The sequence below is a fragment of the Balaenoptera physalus genome (genome assembly GCF_965194825.1).
Source record: "Balaenoptera physalus genome assembly, chromosome: 10".
Lineage (NCBI taxonomy): Eukaryota > Metazoa > Chordata > Mammalia > Artiodactyla > Balaenopteridae > Balaenoptera > Balaenoptera physalus.
In genome coordinates this window covers 76,175,682-76,188,838 of record NC_138889.1, presented here as the reverse complement: position 1 = coordinate 76,188,838, position 13,157 = coordinate 76,175,682, and the positions used below count along the sequence as shown (strand labels likewise).

Sequence of the window (13,157 nt, the reverse complement as noted above, 5' to 3'; positions counted from 1 at the left end):
CCCTCTCCACGCACCCCCCCCATTTTATTCCCAAAATATGCCATTTAGAGAATTTTGCCAACCAAAGAAAGGGAAACATACAAGAATTATAATAGATATCATTTAATACTTAATTGTGTGCTAACTACTGCATTAAATACTTCAAGTGCATTATATCTCATAATCCTCACCAAAGGTTTTATTATTATCATCCTAATTTTCAAGATGAAGCAACAGAGGCTAGAAAGGATAAATTATCCAATGTAATAAGGTCCCAAAGTTATGTACTTAACAAATACCAAACAGCCTAAGTGACATTGCCACTCTCTCCCTCCAGTTTAAGACCATACTTTATATAGTTTAAGGAAGGAATTAATGATGAAACAATACAGACCAATGGAAAAAATTAAAGTCTAAAGAGATCAGGTAAGTAAAAGGCTTTAACAAATATGCCAGCCCTACATAGGAAGCCAGCTGGAAGGTTGGCACTGCTTACTACTTCTTATTAAATCTCAGCCCTCCTTTGTGCTGAGGACACAGTAATTTGGTTCCTGGAAGCCAGCTGGGACAGAGCTAGAACTTACTGCAAAGCTATCCTCATGCAATTTATGTGTATCTTTCAAATAAATGGGAAGAGGCCACCTCTGAGGTGCCTGAATTACTGTTCAACTTCTAGCACCTTTAGGACCAAAAATAATTAACTTTTCCAGTATCTTTAAAGTAGGGTCCCAAAAATGTCATCTTCTTCCCCATTGAAAATTAAGCTAAAATAACAAAACATCAGCATTTATTTCTGCTGACTGAGGAAGGCAGTTTTATTCCCTGGAAAGTGACCCTAAACTAGAGGATAATGACTAGGGATCTTCACCCCCATCTAGTTATGAACAAGTTGTGTGATGTTGGGCCCGTCACTTGGCCTGTCCATGCTTCACTTACCTCATCCACCAAATGGAGACAGAGTCAACTAGTCTGTTATGACCAGTGCAGGAGATCACGGTGCATCCGGGGTACATTAGTCATAATCCAAAGTGCCACTGGGCTATCAGACACCATTCTAGCAGGTATGGTGAGGGGAGGCTCTGAACCTTGGAGACCCCTGGGATTCTTGCCACCTGGAATAGGAGTCAACCATATCCAGTTGCTGGCCTGTTTCTGTTCCTCAGATTCTATTCCTTGTATCTGTGCTCATTTCTGCCTTCCCTTTGTCTTAGCCCTGGAATGGAAGCTTATCATGAATGCCTATGTGGCTACTGTGGCCTTCTAACTGGTCTCTTTGATTCCAGGCTCTATCACCTGCACAGCTACCCTCACGCCTTCCTATTCACCCTGGTTTATTCCAGAAATCTTCCCAAGCACTGCTTTCAGGGCATTCCCTAATTCTGACACCCCCAGTGGTTTCTCAATGCCTACAGGACAAAATCCCAACTGTTCATATGGCTTGTCCAGTTTCTCCATTCTCTGTCCTCATCTTTTTCATTCATGGATTTTCTCACTCAACAAGTATTACCTAAAGACCTATCAGACATCAGGCAGTGTGTTGGATGCTGGGGAATTGACCTAGCGTCTGCCCTCAGGGAGCTTACAGTCTGGGTTGTTGTAGGTAAAATGCCTTAAGCCAACTCTCTCTCTCCCCATGTGCCAGTGTATTAGTCTGCTAGGGCCGCCATAGCAAAATACCGTGGAGTAGGTGGCTTAAACAACAGCAAGTTATTTTCTCACGGTTCTGGAGGCTTGAAGTCCAAAATCCAGGTGTCAGCAGGTATGATTTCTCCCGAGGCTTCTCTTTGTGGCTTGCAGATGGCAGCCTTCTCGCTATGGCCTCGCATGGCCTTTCCTCTGTGCACACATCCCTTCCTCTTCTCAGAAGGACACCAGTCATAGCAGATTAGGGCCCCACCCTTTTGTCCTCATTTAACCTGAATTATCTCCTTGAAGGGCCTATCTCCAAACACAGTCCCATTCTGAGGTATACTTCAGCATATGAATTTGGGGCAGGGGGACACAATTCAGTCCACCCTGCGAGCTGCTTATTTAGTGCTCCCTCCAGTGTGCTCTTCACTCAGCCTCTTATAGGCAGAGCTCAAGTTCCTCCTCCTCCAGGGAAGCACTCTCTGCCCACCCTCCCACCCCTGCCAACCTCTCCAAGCCAGACACACACTTATGTAATGTCACTGTCACTGCTGGTTGAACTGACTCCTCCAAGGCAATGGAAGTGCCAAGAGACCGGAGACAGTATCTAAGCTCATCATTATGACCCCAGAGCCTCATGCTGTGGCTGGCTGGCATACAGTAGGGACTCAATAAATAAATGTGGGATGAATGAATGCATAAATGAGACTGATCTTGAGCTGTCTCACATTCTCCACACTGTAATGAAAGCAGGGCATTGCCCTGGCCCCTTTGCCAGCCTCTCTCCTCCTATACATGAACGGAAGCTCAAAACTTACTGAATTGAGTTGCATCCGGCTACAGTCTTTTTCCAGCCTTCAGTGACATATGAAATGTGCTGTGGGAGGCCCTCGGTGTACATCCCCTGAGCGTTTGGTTAACACCTCCTCCATGCATGCCAGGCAGACAGGCAGGCCATCCAGGCAGGGAGGTGTCCGGAGGCTGATCAACTTGTAACTGCTGCCACCTCCGGCTACAAAGGGGCAGCAGCAGCACATGGGCCCAGGCCGAAGAGCAAGCATCTCAGCTCATCTGGAAAGAGCTCAGGGAGCTGGGGCTGGAGCTGCATTTTTACCTGACATGTGAGCATCCATTCGTCCAGAGCCCTGACCACACTGGCAGCATCTCAGAGCTCAGATCACTAGGAGGAGAATTCCTCTACAGCGGCTCAGCCTCACCATGGCCGGAGACTAACCTTGGGGAGGGTGGTGGCATGGAGCTCTGATTTCAGGAATGATATGGACATAGTTCCCAGATGAACAAACACCTGTAAGATGCCACACAGGCAAACCCTGCTATGGAGTATGTATGCACGCACGTGTGTGTATGTGTATGTCCATGTATACACAAGTACACAACTAAAAGGAAGTTAGAAGAAACTATTTTTAAAGTAAATTCCAGTTAAAAATTTTTAGAGATATAATCCTAATGGTAGGTGAAATTACAGTGAGGTGCTGGAGCCTAGCAGACAAAATAAGTTGTGGAAACTTGGAGAAATCCTTTCCTTTGCATCTGTAAAATGGGTTGGTAATACCTACATCAAGGGCTTGGGGGAGATCTAAATGAGATAACATGAGTGCCTAGTACACTCTCTGCACATAGCAGTTGTACAATATGTTAGTTACTTTCCCTATCCTTAGCCTATTTCTTAATCCTTTCTGAAAGATTCACTAAATCTAAGTCATGTGTGCTTGGGAAAAGTACCTTAAAATACATCTTGTTTTCCTTCTTTGCCTGAAAAGAAATAACAACTGCTCTGCTTCCACTCGTGCAAACCAAGCAAAAGAGCACTTCTGCTGTAAGAAGCATTAGAAGGTGTCATTACTTCAAGTCGCTCCAAAGGGCTGCAAGTCCCCTCCAGCCACCGACGTACCAAAGCTTGGCAACATCTTAGATTCATCCCTCTCTGTCAGTCTAGGGACTAGTCTAGTCGCTAACCCAAATTCTTCTGCTCCTTCCTTCAAAATATCGCTTCAATAGGCCCCTTCTTTCTATTCCACTCACCAGACCCAATCTAGTCTCCCGAATCAAATGTATTCAATCACTGCAGCGAACTCCTAACCATCTCCTTGAATCCTATTTCTCCCTCTTCTCTCTCTAAGAGTGGACAACATATTAAACCAGTCCTTTTGGAAGATCAGATTCAGCTTCAGGACCACAGGGAAAAAGAAATCTCAAAGCAACAACTAACGTTCATTCATTCAACCAATATTTACTGGTACCTACTGTGTGCCAGGGGATGAAGAGATGGGCAAGACCAGTTCCTTCTTCAATGAGCCAACAATCTAGTACAGGGTGTGACATGTAGAAAAACATCTGGGCCATGAGGAGAATGCCGTGAACTGCTACCCCAGCTGCATGTGAACAAGGTATTAGAAACAGGAGGAGGATGCACTCTTCATGGAGGACGGATGAGGGGGTCTCAAGGTGGACAGGCGGGCATGTGCAAAAGCAAAGGCTCAGAGGTGGGGGAAACGTAAGTGTTGTTCATGAAACAGAAATGAGAGTTTGGCGAGAGAATATTTGGATAAAAGAGAATGGGAGACTATAATCATCACAGCAATTCCCACTCACTGATTATTTACCATGTTCCAGGCACAGGGCTAAGCATCTTACAAGCTATGAATAAATACCACTGAAAAAACAGCTCAGGGAGGTTACAGAACTCTTCCAGGGGTGAAGCTGAGGTCTATGAGACTCCAATGAGATTTGAGCTTCTACTTATTACACCCTAGAAGTTGGGCACAGCATAAAGTGCCAGGGGCTGGGGAGGGTAAGGTCATAGCAGGAAATCACTGAATAGGATGACAACACTCCAGAAAGACTCCAAGAAGAGTAATCTGGCCAGGAGTGGAGGATGGTCTAAAGGAGAAATGGAAACAAGAGAGCCAGCCAGGAGGCTATGCCACCAGCCAAGCAAGAATTCCTGGACCTGAAATGAAGGTGGTGGCAGTAAGACCAGAAAGAAGAGACAGCTGCAGATACAATGTAGCACAGGAGCAAGTGGGACTGATGATAGGATGAAAAGGTAGAGGACTTAGCAGGTGGTGGAGAAGGTAAAATTATTCTGAGCTGCAACCACGTGACGGGGAAGTCAGGGATGCCAGTAATAAAAATGAAGGGGAGAGGATGACAGGGCAAGTATGATAATATCTTCCACTTTGTAGGGCAGCATTTGGCAACCCAGAGCTGTTCGGCCAACCCGGGAAATTTTAATTACACAAAGCCCAATTTCACTCTCTCCAAAGTCATTTTAAAAAACTGTCCCCAGGAAGTCTTTCATGCTGAGAAGCTGACAGCCCAGAGAATATTCAAACTAAGCCATCTTTGTCACCACTCAGTCATCAAGTATCTTAAAAACCCCTGAACAATTCTTATTTTATGTTCATCCTCTGTGGGAAAGCTCCGTCTGTGAAGGACAAACTTCTAAGGAGGAGTAGAGAAAAAAATCAATCAAAAAGTCATTCCCGGGGCTTCCCTGGTGGCGCAGTGGTTGAGAATCTGCCTGCCAATGCAGGGTACACGGGTTCGAGCCCTGGTCTGGGAAGATCCCACACGCCGCGGAGCGACTAAGCCCGTGAGCCACAATTGCTGAGCCTGCACGTCTGGAGCCTGTACTCCGCAACAAGAGAGGCCGCGATAGTGAGAGGCCCACGCACCGCGATAAGAGTGGTCCCCACTTGCCGCAACTAGAGAAAGCCCTCGCACAGAAACGAAGACCCAACACAGCCATAAATAAATAAATTAATTAATTAATTAATTAATTAAAAAAAAAAAGTCATTCCCTTGACTGATCAATAGGTGTCTGTCAGGGAAACTTTACTTCTCCCATCTGTGCTAGTTAAGTGGGTTCTTACAGCACTGAACAATACTTACCTCACTGAATTTCTCTCCGTGGCAATTTGCAGCCCCATGCCTCTCTGGATTTTTCCTGACGTCAGCACAGAATTTGAATTTGACAAGTGCTAGGGATGCATGGGGAGCTACTGCCCATAAGTGGCACCAAGATAAGTCCCCCAAGGGGGAGTTCTGAATGGCACCCCTCCCTGCTGCGGGGTGAGTCTGGGCACGTTCACATCTGAAGCCTGCCATCCGATCTTCCCATGGTCAGCTGCTGCTCATCACTGAGGTCTCCACTCAAAAGGCACTTCCCTAGGGGGGCATCCCTTATACCCAGCTACAACACACCCTCTTGGGGTCAAGAAATGGTCTATATCTTGATCTGTGTGGTGGCTGCACAGGTGTAATAGAGATAAAAAAAAATTCATCAAGCTGTAAATTTAAGAAGCATGGACTTTACTGAATGTAAGTCACACCTCAATTAAAAGAAAATTTAAAAATAATTATAAGTATGAAATTCACCCTTGCCATACTCATGACACTACCCAGACCTATTTATTTTCTTTAGCATGTAGGCCATTGTCTGCAAATAGATGATGTAGCTGTCGAGAGAGGCACTGTCCAACACTGTAGCCAACTAGTCTATTTAAGCTTAAATTAATTTAAACTAAATGAGAACAAACTTTTTTTCTTTGGCCACACCGTGCAGCATTCGGGATCTTAGTTCTCCGACCAGGGATCGAACCCACGCCTGCTGTAGTGGAAGTGCAGAGTCCTAACCACTGGACCGCCAGGGAATTCCCAATTTAAACTAAATGAGGTCCTCAGTCATATTAGCCACATTTCAAGTGCTCCGTGGCCAGATATGACTAGTGGCTACTGACGTGCGCGGTTCATGAATGGAACATTTCCATCATTGCAGAAAGTTGGATGGAAAGTGCTGGTCTAGAATGTAAGCTTCAGGAAGAAAGCGATCATGTCTGTCTAGTTGATACCCAGCTCCAAGAATAGGACTTGGCACATGGAAGGTACTTCATAAATACTTGCTGAATAGATGAAAAAAGGAATTTTGTAATACCAAAAAAAAAAAAAAAATCACAGAGCAAAAACCAAAACCTGGAAACATCCTAACTGTACATACAAGGGATTAGTTAAATAAATTTTGGCACATTCTATAATGGAACTCTCTCTAGTCATTAAAAGGCATGAGGTAGGTGTGCATGTAATGACTCAGACAGATGTCCACACTATATTAAGTGGAAAAACAAGGTTCTTAAAAATATGTTCAGTAAGATTTCCTTTTATTAAGAAACACACACCAAGAGTAGTCAGGAATGCTATATATCAAACTGTTAATAGCAGTCACTGCTGGATAAAACTAGAGAAAAGAGGAATTTGCACTCTGAATTCTTCTGTAATGTTTGAATGTGTAATGAGTGTGTATTCCTTGAGTATTTTTTTAAAGATTTAAAACAAAATCACATGTAGCCCTCTAAGAACAAAAGGAAAATAAGAAATCTCACATTGCAAATTGTCCCAAGAATATACAGAACATTTCTTTAATTACCAATCACCAGAGTCCGTACCAGCTTTACTTCAGTTAATCTTAACAGTATCCCTATAATTAAATACTACTGTCCTCTTGGAAAATGTAGAATCTAATAGAGAGTTTAAGTAGCTTTCTCAGAGTCACACAGCACAACTGGAATTTGAACCCAGCTCTCTGGCACTCTTCACCGCAGAAAGCACACGCAAATACCCTCAAAGAGCCAGATCCTAGAGGAGCCCTCAACAAGGCACTCTATCTGTATGAAAACCAAAAAAAGGGCCAAGTTACAACAAGGTGCATGAAACCTACCAAACCTTAAAGAAAATGGCTTTGCTGCTCTGGACAGCAAGAAATATAGCAAAATGAAGCTGGCCAATCTCTGTCTGCCTTGTCTCCGCAGCTACCCACAATTGTCCTTCCCTGGATAACACACACACACACACACACACACACACACGCTCACTGACAGCAATGCCACAAGGATCTGGTGCCAGTGAACGCGTGGTAACTTAAGCATGTTGATGGAGATTTCCCAGCTCCCCTACGGATGCCTTGATTGTGCCTTTGTTGGATTTTCAGCCAATCCCCCCTGAAGAGGGGTTTTCAGCTCACCCGAGATATCTGAGCCAAAACACTGGAGAGTCGCCTTTCAGCTCCGGGGACAAGACATTCCAGGCTGTGTGCCGGGAGGCTTGTTCAGCTTCACACTTGACACAAATGGGGTGTGTGTTTACCCACAAACACACACATGCACACACCAACAGAAGCTGCTGCCGCCAACAGAAGCTGTTGCAGTGGCGGTATTTCTACAAGAGTACCCAAAACTGTACTCGAGCAATATGGAACTATAATCACAATGCCTATCAGAAAAAGCAATCTAATTCCTCCTCAGCAAAGTTTCAACCACTGCCTGGAAAATTCAGTAGGAGATGAAATGTAATACTCTATTAAGCCTTATTTTGCCAGCACAAGTGAGAGCTCACTCAAGCATGGAGAGTCATTAAAACGGATCTTACATATATCATTATAAATTTAATAATCGCCATGACAGCTAGAGTTCAAGTTAAAATGAATGTCAGCTGAGCATGACCAATTGATGTTAACCCAGCTGCCGCGGAGCCTCACTTGGGGTTATATTCTACTTCCAGAGGCTCCATAGTACATGTGGACCCAACACAGCCAGAGCCAAGAACAGATGGGAAATGCAGATATCCATACCTAACCAAGGAGAGGCTGTCATAATTGCATATTATCTCGGTGTACCAGCCCAATTAAAATACTCTACAGTGTCAGAGGTCCCAAATGTTCCTCCACTAAATTGTCTGGATATCAAACTTGGCTTATACTTAGTAAAACGCAGTCAGTCCTAGGATCTGTTCACAACAATTACCAGTTTTCCTCCCATCTCTCAGAAAGCTCCTGTAGAAATAGGAGCAGACGGGTCTAGCAGGTTATACACTGGATAAATTAAAGACCACAAAACAAATTTCACTTATCCAGGTGTCTAAGATAGTGGGCATTCTTCCCACATTATGGTGAGTGCAGCTTAAAGAGTGGAAACTTTTTTTAGAAATAAATTAACTGTGTTTTTAAAATATGGTTTGTTTCCATTTATGTTTATTTTTTTGAAGGTCAGAGCAAAGCCCCATACTAAATCCTTTTCACACACACACACACACACACACACACACAGCCATTGAAAAGTATAGGGAAGAGGTGTAAGGCTAGTTTTCACCTCCACAGGTATTTCACACCAGGAAGAGATGATCTTTGAGACTCATGAAGAGAAGGGATACTCCACTCCACACGGAGAGAATACCAGAAGTTTTTCAACCATCCACAACATTTCAAAGGAAACATCAGAAATTATTTTCAGATTAACATAGACCCTGACTCTGCTTGTGCTGTATTTAACCCTGGCCACACCTGGTCCCAGAAATTCCCCTGGGAATGAGGAAACACAGGAAAACCAGCCACTCAGTGCTACTCTAGACTGCATTTGGCTTTTGAAGACAAGTTGAACTTTAACTGCAAGACACAAGTCCTGGGTGACTGCAGTTTTCAGACCAATGACAGCAAATGACCCACACTCAATGGGCCTTTTTAAATGGCTTTGACATTCTCACAGATGCGGCCAAAGAGTGGAGTAGAATATGGTTTTGATCCATAAACACAAGAGCCAGCAGACCACATGGTGAATAACTCAAATGAAACCACCGCTGTCAAGAGTACCATTTCCAAACGGTGCTAACAGCGTATAAATCCCAAAGGGGGGCTTCAGTACAAATAAGCTCATATTTGACTTACAGATCACCAACACTTTTTGTTAATTCCCTGAGCTAAGGCTTATAAATCTTTCCCTTTCTGATTTTTTTCCCCTTCTTTCTCTCTCCCCTTGCCCAACAAGTCAAGGCTTCAAGTCCAGCACTAGGACCTGGCAAATCAAGAGCCACCATCCCACCTCCTTATCCAGAGAAAGACAAACCAGCATAATCAATGACAGCAACAACGCGGACGACCACCTGGGCGCTCTGAATCGTGCTTAGCAATTCTGGCGCCACAAGCCAGGCAACAAAGTTCTCACTTACCCTCTTTTGATCTTCCAGTCCGTGGGTTACCAGTTTTCTCTTCTGCTGTTGGCTGGACTCAGAAGCCGATTCCATTTCCCAGGAATAAGATCCCCTCTCTCCTTCAGCGATGCTTCCAAATCCACAGAGGAATAAAAGAACCCAGGCAAAAGTGATGCGTGCACGTGGCCTGACACGGCTCCTGCCAGCTGAGGAAATCCACACTACCTTTTCAAAGGTCTTCCCGACTTCTTAAAATCCACTCGGGAACCTCTTTTGCCATGGCTGCTTTAGCAATGAAGGTGGCTGCTGCCGGCATCGTGAGAGCTGGGACTTGGGGGTTTTATTTCAGTTCCAATGCTGGCTTCCTGAGAGCCCAGAGGACAGATTTGGGCAAAGACGAGTCCATATCCTGGGGCATGTGCCACATCACTGCCCCAGAAATCCTTCCCCTCACAGTCTCCTTGGCACTGATAATTTATACGTCAATAACAATGGAAATGGGCATTTAATCCACCGAGCTGATAGCATCCACATCCCTCTCCAGCAGCCTCTGACTCCCATAAATCACCACAAAGCTGCTCGCCAAGCCGCCCCTCACAGTCCCCGCGAGTGTTCATCACCGAGGTGGCTCCCTTCCTGGGCTGTCATCTTCCTCCTCGGAGGAAGACACTCATACCTGAGGGGAAAATGTTCAATGGTCAGAATTGCCTTGTGTGGAGGAGGACAGGCTTGAGCTTCCTTGCCCACCATCTGGAGCCCAAACCCAGCAGCAGCCATCGATCTTCCTCCAAGCCTCGCCATGTTTGGAGCGCATCCCTGGACAAGCACCCGGGGGCCGCACAGGTTCCCCACTCCCACTGGGAAGAGACACACAGAGGACCTTGTTCTTCAAATACGCACGCCGGAGACAGAAATGAGCTCTCCCTCGAACCCACGTGGGTGCATCGTCATCAAAAGAATAAGGCACCCAGGTATGATAAGACAGGGGAGCAATGGTCTCTGAAGCAAAAAGCCATCAGCATTTTTCCCCCAATTACAGCTGCGAAAGCAGCATGTGGCAGGTGAGACAACAGGGTCCACTGGGGAAGTGAAAAGAGCAGCCTAGATCATCTGAGGGCTGGAAAGCGACTGTGCAATAGAGCTGCATTCCCTGCATTCCCTGCCTCAGAACCTGCAGGCAGAGAAGGCACCCAGTCACCTCCGGGCTGACGTCACAGAAGCTCAGAGGGACAGGGAGGGAGGGAGGAGAGAGGAGGGACCTCTGCACCAAGGAAAACATTTCGCACGGGATGCACCTTCCATGAATGATCCGAGGGGTGGGAACATATGGGAGAATCCCCAAGAAGATGCACCAATAAATAATTATGAAAGCCTTTTCCCATAGCACCAGCACCACCAGAAAAGAAAGAAAAAAGGGGGAAAAGCTCTTTACTAAAAGGCACTAGTCTGTTGCCAGCGTTTCTAATCAACGCACTAGCCATTCTACAATTCAGGCCGCGCCAGCCTCCGGGAGAGCTGTGGCCAGATCCGGCCACAGCGGGCATCAGACAGAAGCCCTCAGACCCTCCCTTGCAGCTGTCCTGACCGGTGGCTACTTTGGAATGAGGCCGAAGCCACCCCCTGTCACAAAAGGCTTCCGCACGGCTCAGTGCCAAAGCAGGTTAAAAGGCGGATGAGAGACTCAGCCGCGAAGGGTTTGTGAGGAGGAAGAGAACAGCTTCTCCTGGGAGAGAAGCTACAGAAAGGTTGAAGGCTTGTGCCACACCACATGAAACACTCGGCCAGAGAAGATTTTACCAAGTAAATGCCCAAATCACAAATCTGACTTTCTGAATTTGGCAAGAATCCATGAGAGCAGAATGTCCAGAAGACAGGCATCTCGTACACCCATGGGTGACAGATCTAAGACGCAGCATCAGTGAAGCCCTCTGCTGGCCCAGGAAATAGCTGAGCTTCCAGAGGAAGCCCGCTGGTTGCCCACCACCATCTCCACAGTCCCTTCAGGGGATCCCTGGCAGAGGTGAAAACTCTCAGATCCATTCTTTTTAGCTCCAGATTGCAATGCAAATAAACTCTGGCAAACTGGCTCCAAGTATTACCCTTTTCCGAATCTAAACTGAGACCTCAAACTAGAGGACTCAGACAGATCTAGGTTTGAATCTCAACTCTGAAACTTAACTCACTGTGTGACCTTGAGCAAGGAACTTAACCTCTCTGAGCCTCAGTGCTCTCATCTATAAAGTGGGGATAATGATAGCACATAGGAGTGGAAAGATCAAGATCACCTACTGACAGCAGACGATCAAAAGATAACAACTGCTAACATGTACTGAATGCTTGCTCTATGCCAGGCACTGTTTACTGCCTTACATATTCATTCATTCAACCAGTCTCTATCAGGGGCTTGCTATGTGTCAGTCATCTTGCTCCAATTAGGGATTCTTAGCCTTGGGTTAGAGATGAGAAAACTGATGAGGAGGAAGGTCAAGTAACTTGCCTAACGTCACACAGCTAAGAAGTTGTGGGGCTGGGATTTCAACCCACGTCTGACTGCAAAGTCCTTGCTCATAGCCATGCCTCTCTGGCAGGATCACTGTTATTTGGCTTTTCACAAGCAGCCTGAGTCCAGAGTCCACACTTTTTACAGCTCCTGGCTCTCCTCATGAATAATAATAAAAGAAAAAAAGCCACTGCCAAAAGGGTCTCCTACTTGGACGGGCCTTCTCCAGAGCAGCCGCTTCGTTCTCTGCTCTGAGATCTCTCATTTCTGAGAACAGCTCTGCACTCTGCACCAGACCCTAGCTCTCTCCCGGGCGAGACCCTGTCACATCCCATCATGCCAGCTGGTGCACACACCCCAAGTGCACATGGGGACAGACGTTCTCGCCACAGAAATACCTCCCCATCAGTGGGGAGTGGGAGGATGTTCAACACCTCCTGCGAGCCTTTTGTTTTTTTTCTGGGAGTCAGTCTCCACCAGTTCTGGGGCTGTCGCTGTCCCTGTGCTAGAGCCAGGGTAGGGAGGGGGTACCCAAGAAAGGGGAGAAGCAAGGATGCTGCTCTCAGCTCGCTGCCATATCCAATCAGTCTCCTGATTGGGGAGGGCAGACTTCATGAGAGGAAATCCTGATGTAAAAGCTCTGATTTCTTACTGCCCAGAGAAATCTCAGCAAGTTTTTAAACACACTTGAATAAAAAAAAAGAGCTGAACGGCAGGACTAACAGAATATTTTACTGGATGTTTGAGAAGTCAATGTTTGCTGGATTGATCCCTAAATGCAGCAACATAACAGCAGCTTCTCCACTCCATGCCCTAAGTCAGCCAGGAGCAGTGCAAGGGAAAGGGGAGAAAGAAGACTGGACCAGACTGGACCATAAGAGGGGTGGGGGGCAAGCCCAAGTCATTGTGGGCAAGCCCCAGCTCCTCCTCAAAGTCCAGAAGACAAGTCCAGCCATACTGAAGATATCCTGAGCACACGGTGTGGGCTTCCTCCTACTTAGTCAAACACAGTCTCCAAAAGCCTTCAATTTCCCACTCCACATGTGTCCAA

The 13,157-nt window shown here is 46.1% G+C and overlaps 1 protein-coding gene across 1 annotated transcript in view; it reads right to left on the bottom strand.

Moving 5' to 3' along the window:
- NAV2 (neuron navigator 2) overlaps window positions 1-11,087 on the bottom strand; it is a 761,975-nt gene extending 750,888 nt beyond the window's left edge. Inside the window, exon 1 of the mRNA XM_082476565.1 lies at window positions 9,625-11,087. Coding sequence (XP_082332691.1) covers window positions 9,625-9,699 — 75 coding nt within the window. The 5' untranslated portion in view covers window positions 9,700-11,087. The remainder of the gene's footprint in view (window positions 1-9,624) is intronic.
- Window positions 11,088-13,157: the final 2,070 nt, after the last annotated feature.